The 18,363-nt window shown below is 35.9% G+C and overlaps 2 protein-coding genes across 2 annotated transcripts in view; one reads left to right on the forward strand and one right to left on the reverse strand.

The window, feature by feature from the left end:
• Positions 1-14,124, reverse strand: part of LOC113678561 (serine-protein kinase ATM) — a 48,651-nt gene extending 34,527 nt beyond the window's left edge. The window contains exons 1-22 of the mRNA XM_089213860.1: positions 13,927-14,124; positions 12,404-12,589; positions 12,136-12,181; positions 11,723-11,884; positions 11,137-11,308; positions 10,588-10,756; positions 9,736-9,840; positions 9,371-9,447; positions 8,796-8,859; positions 8,322-8,385; positions 7,615-7,702; positions 7,309-7,416; positions 6,505-6,703; positions 6,323-6,387; positions 5,453-5,659; positions 4,691-4,783; positions 3,952-4,039; positions 2,908-3,054; positions 2,493-2,657; positions 1,608-1,736; positions 1,346-1,444; positions 57-252 (exon numbers count right to left, since the gene is read on the reverse strand). Coding sequence (XP_089069986.1) covers positions 57-252; positions 1,346-1,444; positions 1,608-1,736; positions 2,493-2,657; positions 2,908-3,054; positions 3,952-4,039; positions 4,691-4,783; positions 5,453-5,659; positions 6,323-6,387; positions 6,505-6,703; positions 7,309-7,416; positions 7,615-7,702; positions 8,322-8,385; positions 8,796-8,859; positions 9,371-9,447; positions 9,736-9,840; positions 10,588-10,756; positions 11,137-11,308; positions 11,723-11,884; positions 12,136-12,181; positions 12,404-12,589; positions 13,927-14,010 — 2,713 coding nt within the window. The 5' untranslated portion in view covers positions 14,011-14,124. The remainder of the gene's footprint in view (positions 1-56; positions 253-1,345; positions 1,445-1,607; positions 1,737-2,492; positions 2,658-2,907; positions 3,055-3,951; positions 4,040-4,690; positions 4,784-5,452; positions 5,660-6,322; positions 6,388-6,504; positions 6,704-7,308; positions 7,417-7,614; positions 7,703-8,321; positions 8,386-8,795; positions 8,860-9,370; positions 9,448-9,735; positions 9,841-10,587; positions 10,757-11,136; positions 11,309-11,722; positions 11,885-12,135; positions 12,182-12,403; positions 12,590-13,926) is intronic.
• LOC113671895 (uncharacterized) lies at positions 14,114-17,756 on the forward strand. Its single transcript, XM_089213842.1, has 4 exons — positions 14,114-15,018; positions 15,864-15,917; positions 16,152-16,231; positions 16,876-17,756. The coding sequence occupies exons 1-4, from the start codon at positions 14,852-14,854 to the stop codon at positions 17,613-17,615; spliced, it is 1,041 nt and encodes a 346-aa protein (XP_089069968.1). The 5' UTR covers positions 14,114-14,851; the 3' UTR covers positions 17,616-17,756.
• Positions 17,757-18,363: the final 607 nt, after the last annotated feature.

Genomic DNA, 18,363 nt, shown 5'->3' on the forward strand with positions numbered 1-18,363 from the left:
ACACTACAGAAATGATAAGGAAAGCTTAGTGACCAGAAAGATGACTGAAAACTAACCAGATTTGACACTTTTCTTCTGCGGCTGACTATGAGTTTTCTGTGTTGCTTTGTTCTCTTCACTGGAAGAAACTTCAGACTCAAAATCATCAAGACCATCTACCTCTTCGAGTGAAGTCACACTTAAGCTTTGGTTAACGAAACTCTTCGCTGTGACATCCAGTCGAGAACAATTATCCAGCACAGAATATCCCCACTAGGGAAATAGGTGGTAAAAAAGTATCAGTTTACCCTTGACCTATCAATTAACCCTTCCACTCCCAAAAGTGACCAAGACAGAATTTCTCCTTACAATATCAATACAATATCAAGCAGGCAGGTGATGAGAATAGAGAAGAATATCAATTATGGGATTATTAGTTGATCCAATACCAAATTCTCTGAACTAACATCATAAGAATTGTATGGCAGATAGTAAGGAGAATTACTGATTAGATCTTGGGAGTCAAAGGGTTAAGAAAGTATTCTTAATTCTCCCTTCTAACAGTGTTAAATTTTATCACTAATCACAGTAACACCCCCTAATTAATAATGTTCCCCATTTTCACCATCTCCTTATTGGATGATGTTTTGAAATCGAGATAAGGTAAATAGCAATACTTCTGGCCCCGGTTGTCCGAGGGGCGGTTAACGTTATCCACTGGGTAATTCTTTATCAATACCGATGCTAGGATCCCAGATAACCGGGCTGGCTCGGTTGTCATGTAATCGCGAAGTTGATTTTTGTTACGGCAAACCAAGAAAAAATAATGGGACAAACAAAAGTGCCGAGATCTCGGAAAGAACCGAGCCAGCCGGCGCATGAAATCAGGCTCTCAGATTGCAAAGTAAAGATAAACGATTTTTCAAACTTGTAAAAATCTTAAGAAAGATCCAAAAAAAGTTGGAGACATCACGGTGACTTCAAAACAGAACTGAATAGTATCGACTCAATAGATTGGCAATCGATCTATTCTTTCCATATAATTTTGGTTTTATCAACTCGAAACGTCAGCATTCAATCTCTTTACAGGGGCCCATTAACATTATCAACTCAGTTGATAAAACCAAGATTATCTTGTTATACCCCTCACTGACGCAGCACTAAAGTTTCTTTAGAAACACACTCCTTTATTCTTTCCATAACCTATGATTTAACTAACATACAATTGTTAGCAGTGGATATATTCTTGTCTATTCCTTCAATGCCTTTTTTCTATCGTACTGAACAGTCGTCAAGTTTACCTAGTTGTAGCCAACGCTTTATATTCACTGCAACTCTCTCGTAAAAAAAAGTTCAACTCTTTTACCTCTCCACTATAAATAGCTAGTAATTCCCTTAGAAGCGATTCAGGCGTCTTCTCTCGCAATACGATTCCAACAAATTTTTCGGGGGAGTTATCATCTGCCTGCAAGCACAAAGAGACGCACATTTACAAGGCATTGGCACGTATACGAATAAGTCAATGTACGCCATGTGGCCCTGATGGCAATTTTGGCGTAAATGGACTACTGAATGACAGAGATCGCAAAGAAGTTGTGAAGGAATAAAGATATATTACGCTTAATTACCTGTAAAGTGGTGAACATCTTTTCTATTTCAGAGACTACACTCTCGCAGACTTCCATTCTAGCTATCAAATCCACCTCATTGAATCCTAAAATTGCCCTGACACCGTGGGCAACCTTCCTCAACAAAGTCTGTAAAATTACAATAACAAAGTTTGTAAAATTAATTTTCATACCAGACAGTCTTATGGGTATGGTATGGTTACGACTGAAGGAAAAGAAAAATTTGACTGTCCTCTTTCTGTGACCACAAAGTCTATTGTAACCTTGGGCAGCAATGTTTGAAAAGTTTATGGAACATCAAGTTTTAACCTTAACTGACACAATAGGTTTCGGCACGCCACTTCTCTTTTAGGTGCTGGATATTAAAAAAATGCACCCTCAGTCACATTAAATGGTTAATTTAATTTGGTACAGGAGTGGGAAGGGGAAGAATTCACGAATTGCTAATTATTATAGCCCTTGTTACCAGAATTTGTAGGCCTTTTTCCCATCTTGTTGTTTTATTGATTTTTCCTTTCACTCTTGTTTGTTGAATATGAACTATTCTTTGGAAAACCGACGTTGTGCACCTTGTTGGCTTACTATCATCTCATATCTGACATTTCCAACGTTAGCCCTTCGTCTATCGCTCTGACGACGGGCTAACGTTCGAAACGTGATCGTTTAAACTTTTTAAAATCAACTCAGTTGATAATTCTAAATTACCCTGTTACACTCTCCCACCGACGGAGCACCACAGTTTCTTCAGAAACTAACCTCTTTTATCATCTCTTATCTGACAGGTATTTAATGTTCTTGCTATTTAATCAGGAAAGATACCAAATGACTGGCAATAGAAAATGCAGTCCACTGCTCTCCACAGCAAAATAACATTCTTATACTCACCTCAAATTCTCTTATCACGGGCAGACTTCTAACTTCATCTTGGCTCAAGGAGTTGCTCTTCAACGAAAAAACCATCACTTGGGATACAAAACTGCAGAACCTGATGACTACTTCGACTTTTCCACCAAATGACATCAACCGGTCTTTGTGCATACCTCCTGAAGACTTTAGTCATATATAGACAACGTTAAAAAAAAAAATTCAAAAATTATCAAATGACTTTGACAAACTTTTTTAACGTTTTAAGACCAAAACATAGATACATTGTGGATAAAAACCTTTGTAACTTTAACATGCAAAATATCTGAGTCTCAAAACAACATTCAAATGCTCGCACTTTACATCATAAGGTTACAACCTCATAATTCATTATTCAATGTCCAGTTCATCTGAAAGAAAAACAATATTCTCATACCTTAAATTCTAGTGTTTTACTCAGGAAAGAAGCTGTGTTGGCGAGGCGATCGCACAATAGTGTGCAGAGAGAATCGACTTTTCTCTTGTACTTGGGTTGTTTTGCTAATTTCTTTTCCACAATGTCTCTGTGCCAATATCGATTTCCCTTTTGAGAAATGTACAGATAAAAACATGAATGAAAGGAAGGGCAGGGGTCTGAGTGAAAGGAAGTTTACAGCCTGTTTGTCGAGACGTACATTAAAAGGATGATCGCATTTTCCTTAGCTTGACTAAGGTGAAAAAGATGCAAAAAGGCAATGATCCACTTGGAGCCAAATGCAAGGGCCTCCTATGACATCTATGGCCCTTAGGAATTTTATGGCCTTTTTATGGCACTATCAAGCTGTTAAGATAATATCTGAACCTGGTGAATGAAATAAATATGCATTTTGACCAAGCATGAGGTCAACATGGCTGGATATTGGCTAAGGCCTTTTTTTAACGGACCAAGACAAAGAAAAAATAACGAGTTACTATTCAAACATCTTGACCAAATAAATTTGGACAGTAAGAGATTTATTATATAGCAAAAAGATGTCACTTTAATAATAATTAAGATTCACTTGTTTGTTTCCGAGTGCTGGAAGAAAAAGCAGGTTTTTTGTGGAAAAATAACCTCATGAAGCTTGTTTCTGTTTTTTACTTTCTTCAGCCGCTCTTTGCGACTTCATTGCTGACATTGTCCAAACATTGCTTAGCGCGCAAGTGAGCTCCACTAAAAGTTTTTTCCATGTGAGTGGGCAAGATGGGCAAGCAAATTAAATAGTAGAGGGCTAAGGTCCCAAAAAGGTAAATACTTAGATTAAGTCAAACTTACATGAAACCCGAAAGAAACTTTGCTGCATATGAACCAAAAGCTTCCTGGGTTTGAATTGAGTTCACCCTGACATTTCTTCTTCTATCCATCCAAATTGTCCGGTAAACCTAATAAAATGCTAGTGGGGTAGGGTGAGGGGGGGTGAGGCTTACCCTGCAAGGGACTGAAATGATATTTCGTTATTACCTCATCAAATGTGGATTGCAAATAGACCTCTTGCATCTGTGTGAGCATTCCCTCTGTATCTTGACTGCGTGAATCATGTGACTGATCCCTGAGTGAAATGAAACATTGAATGGCACAGTTTCAACTTCAGTCAATGATGAACATGAGTTTTCAGGAAGTTGCAACACTGTTCCATTTAGTCTTGATACCTCTCCTCAACTGGTAAGAACATTTCCATAAGTATTATAATTATACTTAATCGCTTGTGTTATTGAAGATAAAACTTGCAAAACTGTTGACAGATTATTCAAACATGTAACAGCTGTGCTTTTGTTTGTTGAATATCCAAAATGGACCTTCTCATCACAGTAAAAATTCAGCAAACTAGTCTTACATGACTTTAAAGCATACTTGCTGACTATATGCAGTGGTTACACACTGCTGTACAAACTCACAAACAGAGAACTTAAGCACAACTTTATGGCACATCTTTACACATCAACCCCCCATCCATTAGTGCAACACTGAGAATTTTTCAGTAACTGGTTGCCTGGTACATCATTTTCATATTTTGTAAAACACACCACATTATAAGAGAAAGATTACATAAAAAACAAAATTTTTGTTCAGACGAATGTTAAAAACACCTGTCATTGCCAACTGGACACTTCCTTGCACAAGAGCTCTGGCTAAAATTTTTCCTTAGTTCCCTTTCAAAAGAAAGTTTAACATAATTGAAAATCTACAAATTCTTACTTACACAGATGGTACCAGCCTAGTAATCTCTATAGCAGTGGAGAATTTTTGAGTCAAGGATACCACAACACCAGCTGCCATCTGAATATCTGGAAGTCTGTTAAACAAAACATGCAAAAATACAAGATTGAAATGATAGACCAACCCAAAAAAAAAGAAGAGGAAAATTGAAGAGTGCAGGAAAGAGTATGCCTTGGTTGATTGATCATGAATTGGTTGAATTTCTGTCATACACAATTCTTAAAATGTAGAATTTGACAACATGATATAACAGTTATGTTAACCCTTTATACCCTAAATATGCATATTCTCCATAATGTTATCCTTACATTTCCTAAGGAGAACATTATGGAGAATTTGTTGAACTATCGTGAGCTTCTTTGCTTGCTGATCATTTCCTTTTTCTCATGACCTTGATGTGTGACTGGTGGGTAATAGTGTAATGAGAAATTAGATGTTAGTCACTCTTAGGGGTCAAAGGGTTAATATTATCAAGTTGGGCATGAAGCTTAGTTCTTAATAATAGGAAATGCATTAGGTAATTCTTCCTTCTCCACATTTTCATCTGAATCATTGATTGAAATAAATTTCCCTTTTTGCAGAGTCATCCTAGCTTTGATGTGAGGGAATGACCATAGCTCTAAAAAAAAGACCTTTTTTTTCTCAAAGGACATTTACTTTTGGAGATATATATTATATTTATTGCAGTCACCACAATGGTACATATTGAAAAGACGCATTCATTAATCAAAATGATTCTGATTACCTGCTAGCTGTTTTACCAGACAATAAAGCCAAGACCTCACTATAACTGTCACCTTCCTCATAAACAGGTAATAACCAGTTGAAAAGATGATGACGTAAGTGATATGTGCCTTGATTTGGATCAGGAAGTCCTAGTGGTGAAGGAGGTTGGTAATTTTCTGGCAAAGAATACAGCTGCAAATAGGTGGCTAGGAATTCCAGAGATGATCTGTGCAAAACCAAAACAAACAGTCAATTTTTCATTGGCAGTTAGTAAAGAAATGATGTTGTACCTATAGCACATGACAGTACAAAAAAACTATTGATTAGAGATGTGAACTCCCTTGATACTTGAGATATTGGCTAGAGAATGCATCTTTACAAAATCTAACATTACACAGTTTCATGTTTAGTAAACCTTATCTAACAAATGGTCCTAACACCTTTTACAAGTTCTACTTTTTTCATCTGTAATAATAAACAAGAAATACACTTGAAAGCTTAATGCAGTGATGTGCTGTATCCACTGATGAATTCCTTAACATTTAAATTGTACCAAGTAACCATTGTTACTATTGAAGGTGGCTGGAAACAGTTTTCCAAGACAACTAGCGACTTTATTCAAAGCACTTAAAATCCAACTTTCCCTCTTTGTGGTCAACCAATTTCACACGTTATCTTATGGATTGAAGTTTGAAATAGTGGATGTGGCATAGCGATTGCTATTATCATGCTTAAGTTTTGGGGAAATCCCATTTGACAGTATCTGGGGGTGGTCTAATGGACATTTTAAAGCTAATTTAGAGCACTTTGAATACAGTTGGTGGCTTTCTCAGAAAAGTGGTTCCAGTCACTCTGAATACATATTTCAGACACCCCTCTACATTTCTACCTTGATGGGGAACCACTTCCTAATATGGCTCCAAACATCTCTGGGTCTGGTGGATTACCATGTTCCTGAAGATAAAATTGATGAGAAATCATAAAATATTCAACACTCCAAAAGGTAATATGTCGAATACCTTTGCAGGGTAAAAAGGGATTTCTATCTTCAGAATTAACAGAATTATATACCTTAAGCAAAATAGTAAGTAGAGAAAACCCAGAATCAGTAAGCTGCTTGATTCCAACAACACGTAATGTTGTTGCCCATATCTTCTTCAGGACGGGATGAATTGATTCAACAAGCCTGCAGTCCAACTGCAATCTTCTTTGTGAATAACACTGCACAAGACTCTTAACACATTGCAGTATGGATAGGATGGTCTCCTGTCTGAGAGTGATGAAACAAAGCATTAAAGAATTAGAACTGTGTCCAAATACCATATTAAGCAACAACTAAACAAATCCAATAAAAACTTTACAGAAAACATAGCATCTGAGTAAGCCTCATTTGTAAAGTAGAGTATTGTCTCATGTCCTATTTTTCCAGACCAAGGGGCATTAAATCTCCCACCATTGCTTCATGTTGAAATAAAGTAAAGGAATGATTCTCACAAGTGTGCTACAATCCAAGCAACTGCAGAAAAGAAGCCTGGAAAAATTCATGTTTCAAAGGGATTTAACCCTTTAACATCCATGAGTGACCAAGACAAAATTTCTCCTTACAATATCAATACAATCTCAAGCAGACAAGTGATGAGAATAAAGAGAAATATCAATTAGGGGATTATTAGTTGATCCAATAACAAATTCTAAAATCATAGAAATTATGTGGGAATGAACCCAACAAATGATGTAAAATGAGTTCATGTGAAGTGAGGGAGACAAAAGTATACTGTAGGAGCAAAACATTCCTTAAAAGGATAGAGATGGCAATAGGGTAACTTAATTTATTTACCAACAAAGCCAGCAGTATAAAATAAAAGCTGCAATTACCTTTTATACTTAGTCTGCAACTGAAGTAAAGTTGAAAAGAAAGGGTGAAATTCATTGGCAGGGATACCTGAGGGGTGTTTTGCAAATAACACAGCTAAGATCTGTAACCTGAAAAACAAACATACCATGTTACTAATAGCTTAACTTGGAATAACTGTCAATAACAGTTAGAGATTTGTTTGGCAAGTAGTTTCATTTAAATGTATGTCTATACAGGGAGCACTCTTTACTAATGTTATACATCAGGCATGTGTTGGATTTAATTAACACTCTTTGATTGAGTCTTTAACTTACAAGAGAACTTACCATGAAAGCAAAACCAAATTTTCAGAGCTCTTGTCTAAAGTTTCTCTTGCAACATTCCAGCCAACTTCAATTTTCTGCCGTTTTGCTCCTTAAACCAGACAGAAGGTAGAATGAGGTAGAAACAGGAATATATCACCTCAACTTTGATCACTAAATAACATGCACAGTTTAGACTTAATTTCTGAAGCTCAAACAAGTCAAAGTATTGTACTGTAACTAGTGATCGAAATAAATTAGAACACTTCATGAGAAGCACTGGAAGGTAGGTGTTGTGAAATGGACAACAGAGGAGGGCATCAATCCAATCAGCAGCCGGGGGTGACCATAGCAACCAAGCTAGAGCCAATCTCCAGGCAGCTGTCAACACATCACCAATAAGCAAGTGTGTGGAATGAATGCTTGCCAAAAAAAAAGAGGGGTAGAAAAGGGAAACAAAGCAAGCAAATTACATTGTAGCAAAGCAACTTTAGTGAAAGAACTGGGTTATGCCTCTGCATAAACATATTATGTAAAAGCACTGTTAGTGTCAATTTGCCATCAATCTTTCCTATTACTGACGTTTAGCCTAAGCTGGACACACACACCAAAAAAAAAATGTTTATACCATGTAGGACATGATAAATATATATTGCAAGATTCTAAATCATTGCATTGGTTACCTTTAAAAAAAATGTATCAGTTTTATAATCAGATTGAATAGGCCAAACCTGGTTCAGATGAAACATCCTGTACACGATTCACACTATGATAACTTGTTTTCCCCCAGAACACCTAATAATCAAAAATCACATTGTGTAATGTTAACACAGACTCACAGTAAGTACTGAAGCAAGAAGCAAGAAGGAAATGTTTCTCTCCCAAACCTCAGGGCTGAGAGCCTAACTTTTTCCAAACCCACCATTTTCTGAGCAAAAATCATTTAATGTTCACTAGAAATACCCAACTTAGAGCAGCTTGCTGACAACTGAGATCAGCTCACCTGCAACTAAAAGACAAGTTTGCTGACATCCTACAAGTATACATATTTTGAACTACATTGTACTCATTGATGAAGGCCTCATCGTAATGTCTAGTGTTGTAGAGCTATTACATGATTGTATATCATCCAAAAGAAAGACAAAGTCATGCAACTGGGATTTCAACATGCAGCAACCATATGTGATATAAAATTCTATATCCACCTGATGGAAGACATCAGCAGCAAGCTCAATAAATTGCAAAGTAAGACCAGGATCCAATTTGATACTGTGCAAGGAAATAAATTTTCTTTCAGATAATAAGCTAGTTACAGACTATATAATAAAAATATCACCAAAAACACACTTGACCTGGCTTCTCAACCTCTTTGCTCTAACCCATAGATAACCATATCTCTGCTAAATTCAAACAATCCTCATCACATGTAATCCTGTCTTTTCATCTCTGTGAGGTATTTGTCATCTTTTTCACTTTGCTGCTAAGTTCCGTCTCACTTAATCAATTTTTTTAGTATCACAGTGTTTTTTTTCTAATGACAGTTTCATAAATATGTCATTTACATGACCCTGGTAGGAGCAAAGATGCTGTGTTGGTGGGGAGTATCACAAGATAATTTTGGTATCATAACCTGAGTTGCTGAATAAATGTAAATTGGTCACCATAAAGAGTTTCTAAGCTGACGTTTTGAGCATTAGCCCCTTCATCAGAGTGCATGACAAAGTGCTAACCCTGGTAAGTGTAGTTGCACTAAAAACAGTTGGTGTAACTAAGAACATACCTAGAGGAACGTGACACTTTGTTCTTTAACTGATCTATATCAGCTATAACTGCTCCATACAATCTTTGGAGACATTCCTAGTCAAACAAAAGAAAAAAGAGAAGAATATCTCTCATACAGGCCCCAGTTATTTTAAGGCTGGATAACTTCTTATCTGCTGGATTAATCACTATCTAGTGGATAAATTTATCTTTTCTTGGACAAATATGGTCTGATGTCTACTCAACATGAGATGACTGACCTTTTTTGAAGAAAAAAATTCGTAGTAATTTTACAACATTTAACAAAGCTTTTCTCCTTTACAATTCATTGTTGGGACTTTGGACCACAAGATGATGTGATATAATCACATAAGTAAAACAAACCTTCCAATGATTGACACTACTGCTCCAGCCCCCTTCACTATCTTCGTGAGCTCCAAAAGGATGATGTGCACAAACCTGTAGTCTCATAAACTGTATCAGGTGATCCTGCAATTTTGAAACATTCATTTTGTACAGATGTTCCATCTAAAACACAAATTTTTTATGCAAAAATATTTTACTTAATACCCTGCTGCTTGTTTGATCTGTCAACTGAAGGTTCTTTTCTAGAGAGCAGGACAAGAGAATTATTGCTTGCTCACTTATACAAATTGAGTGTTAGAAAAAGATATTTTGAGAGCCATTATCTTTGACTTAACATTCTTTGGGTGTCAGCTGTTCCACGACTCCCTCATTTGTGCAATCTAGGTGTTACAGACAATTTTCAAAGTTCCTTATGAGGTAGAAAGGGGATAAAGTAGTGACCTAATATGCACTGGAAAGCAATATCAGATAGGTTTGTACTCTTTAAAGCTAAAATCATACTCAAAGTTTTCAAAGACCTTTTTCAGGACTATTTTAAATAATTGCCACTTTCCATGACCTTCAATCAACAAGTTGGTTTATAAAAAATTTTTAATTTAATTCTGTAAGTTCCCAGGTTTCAATGACCCTTGCTAGGGTACACTGATCAGTTTATGGAAATATTTGATACAATTAACCCTTTAACTCCCATAGGTGATCAAGAAATAATTTCTCCTTATAATTAATAACAAGCAGGCAAGTGATGAGAATAAAGAAAAATATCAAATAAAAGATTATCACTTGATCCAATATCAAATTCTCTAAACTAACATCAGAAGAATTGTATGGCAGACAGTAAGGAGAATAACTAATGAGGTTAAGACACTGTACCTTCAAGGACGAGTTAACACCCTGAGTTCTTTTCCACATTGTGAGCAAGCAAGGAAACACACTTTCTCCAAGATGACAGACCTGGCCACGACAGTCATCTCCATTTGATTTAACAAAAGCATTCAGTGCAGCAAGGAAGTGTTCCACGATAACAATGTTATTATCATTCCTTTAAGAAAAAGTTAAGAGAAAGAAACAAATGGTAACAGAAGTAAAATAAATGTTTAGGTGGTAAGTATCTTGAGAACTACCAAGAAGAGATAAAAATATCAGCATCAGTGGGAGGTATAACAAGATAATTTGGTTTTATTAACTGAGTTGATGACATACATTGGCCACTGTAAAGAGTTTCTAAGACTGACATTTTGATCATTTTGCTGCTAAATTAATGTCAGCATTAGGAACTCTTTATAGTGGCCAGCTTACATTATCAACTGAATAGATATTAAACCAGTAATACTAAGTTTGCTTCAAATCCAGTAACCAACATGCTGCCACTTTAAATCTTGAAGTAAAATTAACATTTACTCATCATGACAAATAACCTACCAAATCCCCTTTAAGATCTTTTCAAAAAATTTAAAGAGTTGGCTTCCCGTCAGTGTGTAAAGAGTTGCTGCTCCCTCAACCAAGAGATTAAGAATCTGTGCCACTGTTAGTTGTCCATTTGACAACCAAGAAGGTTTTTCCTCCATAAAGGACACAAATGTAGGAATCAATTCTAACAAGAGCACAAGGAAATAAATAGACTTGACAATAAATTTCTCAAAATTCAGTGACACTGAAACTCTACCAAGGGGGAAAACAATCACTTATAACCAGTTACCAGTGCAAGCATAATCATGGTATTTTAAGAACTCTGATCTCATTAAAAAAATTTCACAATTAGGACTGACCTACCATAATGAAGTTGTGGTCTCTAAGGTGATTAAAAATTTCCTAACAATATACAGAGAAATTTCTTGCTATTTTTTACCACTAATAATAGTTATTAACCCTGTCAGAAATGCAGTACTCCTACCCAAACTCTATTGCAACCCCATAGTCCCTTACCAATGTTTTATAAGCTGATACTTTAAACTAAGATTTAAGATTACACTTTCGTCAAGAAACACTGTCCCAAGAATTCTCATACCTTTCCATGTCTTCTTGGTAATGTCACGCTGATATAATGGAACAGTCAGGATGTTCTTTAATTGCTTGCAGTACTCAAGACCCATCTGGCTAGCATACCTAGGCTCTTTGAATATCTTCATAAAATGACACACTACATCTTCTGCCTTCAAACGAGGACCCCCTGAAAAGTTCATGATATGTATGTCTGGTCTTAATTCTCTGAAGGGCTGTAAAGTACAACTTAAAAAAAAGGAGAACTGATTGAAAAGTAAAATAAATAAACTAAATGAACCTAATCTTCTATACCTAATACAAAAGAGGTTACATCAAGATTCAGAGTCCAATACCAAACATATATCACAAGCTAAGAGACTCAACTTCTGGCATTTAAGACTACAAGAATGGTAACTTAACTGAAGAAAAGAAACTTACGCTCATCTGCTTTCTTCAAGAAACCTCGCACAAAAGTTACAATTTCCTATCAAAGAAAATAGAACCCTGATATTAACAGCTATTTAATTATACATTGTGTGCTATGAATTAAGGACGCTTTTTGCAGATGCTTTGTATGATAAGGTTCTCAAAAAAAAAACGAAAAAGTCAACAGTCATACCTTTAACTAATGTTTTTATTCATGAATTGTAATTGCAGAGAGTATCCTGTTACATTTTTAGCACTAAATTACCACCTCTTATTTTACCTTTTGTCTCTTTTCAATAGTTTTTAGGTTCTCAATATAATCCAACTCAGACACAACAAATTTTCCAACATTCTTGAAAGCATTATCCCATGTCAAAGCCTTCTTCTTCTTTAGATCAGTGTTCTCATCAATGATACTCAAGACTTGTGATGAACGCAACTGCAGAAGGATGTTAGTTGCAGCATTCTAAAACCCAAACAGACAATTATTTTAATTAACTTAAAACATGAAAGTCTTGCAATCTTCAATTGTAAACTAAAGACAGTTTTCGTTAATGGTACATGATTCACTTTGCAGTGAAATCAGCAATACACAGGGAACAATGCTGGATGACCTTAAATGCAGTTTTCTTTTATAACAGAAAGGTAACTAATTTGCAAGAAGGTTCTCATGGAAAAAATAATTTTGTTTATTATTGTTATTATAAAGCCAAATAAGGATAATTCACCAATTCATGAGAATTTTGCATCTCACAAGAAGTCCATCACCAGTTTCTTTTCTCTTCACCTATCTCCCGACCCCATTCCATTCATTATGGTTGCATTTGTTAAATTTCCTGTGATTATTATTTTCCTCTACAAAAAAATCTCAGAAATTTGTATTTATCTTCTGGCATTCTATAACAAATGCTGTAATCCGTTTGGCTACAGTACTCCCTATCTGTCCCCTGATATATGGCATGATTGATTTATATCATCATGCACAAATAAAAATGAGCCTGTTGTGATATTAATTCTTGAACAAATTGTAGAAATATGCTAAAACAATACTCCATTTTACTGTTGGGTGCTTGGTTACCAAGCCTTTGAACAGGAGTGAGGCTAGGGGTGACCATGTTATGATACAAACCTTCCTTCTATTTAAATGTAAATTGCTTTGTTATTATGCTTACTAGATACTGGTCTCTACCATAACAAGGTCATCTTCAGCCTCACTCTTAATCAAAGGCTTGAAACTAAGTACATAAGTGTAAAATGGCTTAATACATCATTCCCTTTCAATTTCCATATATCAAGCACGATACTTGATTCTGAGGTCGCCTCATCAACTACCATGAGATAGAAATTTCACATTCACAATCATGTTCTTTCATGAAAGTTCCGTGCAGATACGTACAGTATTTAAGTTAACGTGGTATCAAAAAAGCTGAATACTTCGAAAAAAAGCATCATCATACAGGTATTTCTTGCTTGAAAAACAACAATCTTAATGGGAAGCGTTGAGTTAAGTTCTACGCATTAGATAGAATAAACAAGCAGTCGTCATATTGGAACTAAAACTTAAGAAAAAAAACCCGGTTGAAGACCTCATATGGAATCAGAACAAATTCTCACTGAATTACAGCTTTTCACTAGACTGCGCACATAAAATTGCTCGCTAAAAATGGGCCAAAGTTATCAATGAAATTTCACTTCGATGACCTACTCCTAACATGTAGTTTGATTGAACCTTTAGTCACGATATTCTTCGCCCTGACAGATAACATACAACACGAACTTGGAATTTTGTACATGAATTCCTACCCGTCTTTCCGTGCGAGTGGCGGCTTCCAGAGATGCCACCAGAGTGAACTGATGAGAAATCTCCCGTATCGGATCTCCAGACATTCTTGAAGATGTTAACAACAAGTTTACAAATCATCTGAGGGGCCATTTATACGTTACCTTCGTAGAGGTAACTCCAAATTCAGCCATAGCCAAACTTGCAAGGCGTCGATGTTTTGTAGTCCCCAGATCCTTACTCACGAACTGCGCGAAATTTACCCGCGAAAAAAATGCCTTCACTGGGGAAGGGGGTATGGGGTGACATTTGGTGCTCTAGTTATTTCGTGACGTAGAAACAATGGCAGCAGAAACTTTGTGTCGTTTTTATTACTGAGCATCAGGTTTTGTCTTTAACAGGGTTATCATACTAAGTTCTCAAGTACACCACTCCTTACAAGGCTCTACTCCGTACTCTCGAAAGTAAACATGTGCCCTAGAAAGTGTTGGTAGGATATGTATTAATTTTCCCCACCCCTGCTTAACAACACCGGTACACATTACAAATATATGTTGTGGCCACGATACCGGAAAAAATATATGTTCGAAACAGTTAGTTTTCTCCTTTTGAAGAATATTTTCTCCTACCCAATAACTCTGTAAAACTGTGATAAATACTTCATCTACTTATTACCGAAGGCTAACTAAGAAAGTGAAGGGGGAGGGGTAGGTAGGATACTTTGCTAATCTTGCTGTAAGCTGATTGGCGAGGGAAGAGTTACGTTTAGCGGTCAATTACATACTTTGAGGCAACGTGATATTACTCCGTGCAACTGAATTTAAATGAAATCTTTCGTGATCCACGTCGACAATGACATGAAGTGTTGACAAATTAAGGAGAACACCGGCGTTCGAACGGAGAGCTCTTGTGAAGAGTGCGAATTGACTGAATTCCTTGTTCGTGAAAATGAAACTTACTAAGACGGAACTAATGATATATTATTTATTGTCATGCTGTGCTATTCACGGACTGTCTAATGGACAGGAAAATGCAGAAAACACAGCAGAAAACAACGCTTACTCAACACCGATAGAGGATACAGCTCAATTCCACAAACAAAATCAGGAGAGAAGGCGAGTTAAATGTGATTTTTTTAAAAGAGCCATTAAACTTTCCTACTTGAATTTATGGTATGCGATGGATACAACCTCAAGTTAAAGAAGTGCAACGATACTTACTTACACTACGATTGAAACCGTGGTAAAATTTCCGCACAGCCCCATCCTACATTATGCATTCAGTTCTTGGATTGAGAAAACAATGACAAAAGCAATACATTACCATTGGGAAAACAGATTTGTTTTACAAGGGTATGGGGCTGTGCGGAAATTTTACCACATCATTACCAGGTGTAAGAAAATTTTCAAAAGTAGTCTTTGAATAAGACCATTTTGAAAGATTTAAACAGCCTTCTTGAAATAAGAAGAATCACTTCTGTTAAAATTTTAAGAAAAAAATAATTTGTTTTTCAACATTTTCTTAGCAAAATAAATATCAGTTTTTGAGTGATAATGATAAGATTATTGAAAAAAATTTGTTTAATCAATAAATTATGTTGATATAAAGCTGACTGTCAAGAGTGGGTGTGTATAATATTCAAGTTAAATTGAATGAGGAATTAATTTTAGAAAAGTCTGTTTTCTTTCCTATATTTATTCTGTAAAACAGCTGCATAAATGATAATACACATATTCCACCTTATGCCAAAGTACATAATTGGGGATCATGCAAAAAGAGCCATCAAACACACACCCCAGGCATTTTTAGCAACTTCTCTTTACTCTTTCCAGAGTATTTAGAACTTGCTACTTCAATTTCAGAACTCTGATTGCTGTCAACAGTGATATGGCTGAACCATTTAGAAGCTGTCTTTTAAAAAAGTAATTATTTACTTAATTTATCAATTCCCTCATTTTAGACATTTACTTGCTCATCTAGCTGACAGAATGGATCTGGATGGAGAAGGTTTGAGGTATTTCACTTTTATTTTTAGAATTTTTTCATATTGTTAAAGGCTCCTACACAAGAAAGCATTAAAATCTACTTTGTAAATTAAAACTTGATTTGAAAAATATAGACTCAGTTGAAAACATATTTCCCAGGAAATACAATTGCCCTGTAGCATTTCAACAATAATTATTGTTTCATATTACCTTCCTTCCCTTTTGCTTCTTGTTTTCTTATACCTGCTGTTGTTACGTTGCAGACATATAAAAAAACACTTAGGGGAAGTAACTGGACAAGACCAAGAAATAAAAGATGTGCAAAATGGTGACAATTCTAAAGGTACTGTTGAGACCAAATTGTAACCCTTTACACTGTAACAACAGTATTGATATTCTCTATACTCTTCTCTACACATTTCCATTGGCACTGATAAGGAGAATGTTTCTGATAATCAAAGCCTCATGGATTGACAACCATTTCTTTTATTCTCGCGATCTTAATGAATGATTAAGAAGTGTTACCAGAAGAAACTGGATGCTGGTTTCTATGTGGGTTTAAAGGATTCAGCAACATTGCATTTGAAAACCCTCCACAAGAAAACTTTTCCTACTCCCCTTGAGAACTATCTAGTTTATTGAAAGATGACTCTGAGTATTCCAAGTTCTTGTATGTTTTTTGCTGTTGTTGTTTTTTGTTGTCTCTGTTACACAGGAAACAAGGAATAGGTCCTTATCATGATACCCAATACTAAATCAATAAAAAAGAGAACCAGAATAAAGCACCAACAATGTAGAAGTGCATTAACCACAAGATACACCTGGAAGGATGCTCAAAATTTGAGATTATGAGTGAAAAAGTAAACCATGGATTTTAGCAGTGGGCATGATGGCAGATTTTCCTGAGTAATGCTTGTAATGCATGCATGTATGCAAAAAAGAGGAACAGCAAGGAAGGGTTAACATTATGATTATTATTGTCTGCAGGTATATTTTATTTCTTCAAGCTTCATGATTATGATGACAACCAAAAGCTAGATGGCTTAGAATGGATGAATGCACTGACAGATTTTCACACAGAAGATGATAGCAAAGGTGAATTCAAAGAAGGAGGGCGCATGTTCCTTGAGCATGAAGCAGAAGCCATTGTAGATGAACTTCTGATGAAACATGACAGAGATGATGATGGTATGATTGATTTTATTGAGCTGATGAACTCAAAAGTAAACTCATTCGTGACAGACCTGGACAAGCCTCAGGAAGGAGAACAAGAAACCCAGGAAGAGCAAGAACAGCAACAGGAACAATCATCTCTAGAACAAGAATTTAATCAACGACAACAAAATCAACAGTCTTCAGAGCATAATCAGGCACAGGATGAAAATAAACCACAAGAAAACCAAGAACAGGATCAACAGCAACACCAACCTCAACAGGAAAACCAACAGAATAAACAACATGAACAGGAAGACCAACAGGAGCAACAAGAAGAACAACATCAAGAACAAAGCCAGCAAGAATCTAATTCTGAGGATGTACAAGGAAATGAAGAACAAGTCAATCAGCAGAATGAACCTTCTTTAGAGGATGAATATAATCAACATCAAAGCCAGCAAGAATCTAATTTTGAGGGTTTACAAGGAAATGAAGAACAAGTCAATCAGCAGAATGAACCTTCTTTAGAGGATGAATATAATCAACATCAACAACAGCAACAACAAAAATAGCAATTTAGGTATTTAGATAATAAATAGAATTGAAAATGAATTCAATAAATTGCAAGTCTGCAGCTTTTTTCTCATCATGAAAAACTTTTCCATGTCAGTGCCACATATTTTTTATTCAATAAACAACACACTTTTTTTGCCAATTTTTCCTTTTTAATTGTTTACCTTGCATGATTTTTATGATTGGTTACAAAAGTACTCAATGGTGGAACCAGCCCCATAATGATAAAACAACCATCTCTATCATGTCTTTGTCAACTTTGTTGCTTTTCATTCCTCTTCTTTTAATTTATTTTTTTTCCTTCCCCTCCTCCCCAACCCCCAACAAGGATAATTATAATAAAGGTATCCATCTGGTTATTTGAGCCTGAAAATGGTTCTCAGCCCCCAAAAAGACCCAGAGTCAGTAATCTCTTTACCCAACCCTGTGCTCTTAATTAAGAAGTTGACCTCAAGAAGACTTAAGAAGTTGATGTTTATTTGTACCCAATTCATTGACCAGCTCCCAGTTGGCTTGTTAGCTTAATTGGTAGAGCGCTGCACCGGTATCGCAGAGGTCATGGGTTCAAATCCCGTACGGGCCTGAAATTTTTTTCAGGTCCTACTTACAACTACTAGTTTCAGTAGTGTTCTTAGCTGCGAGGATCTTCTAATTTCAAGTTGACCTCAGTTGGAATCCAGGCCATAAAGCTAACCACATTACAAAAGTGCTGCAAAGTAAGCAGATTAAATAATCAACTTTAGGATT

The sequence above is a fragment of the Pocillopora damicornis genome, chromosome 8, assembly GCF_964200805.1.
Source record: "Pocillopora damicornis chromosome 8, jaPocDami1.2, whole genome shotgun sequence".
In the NCBI taxonomy this organism is placed as follows: domain Eukaryota; kingdom Metazoa; phylum Cnidaria; class Anthozoa; order Scleractinia; family Pocilloporidae; genus Pocillopora; species Pocillopora damicornis.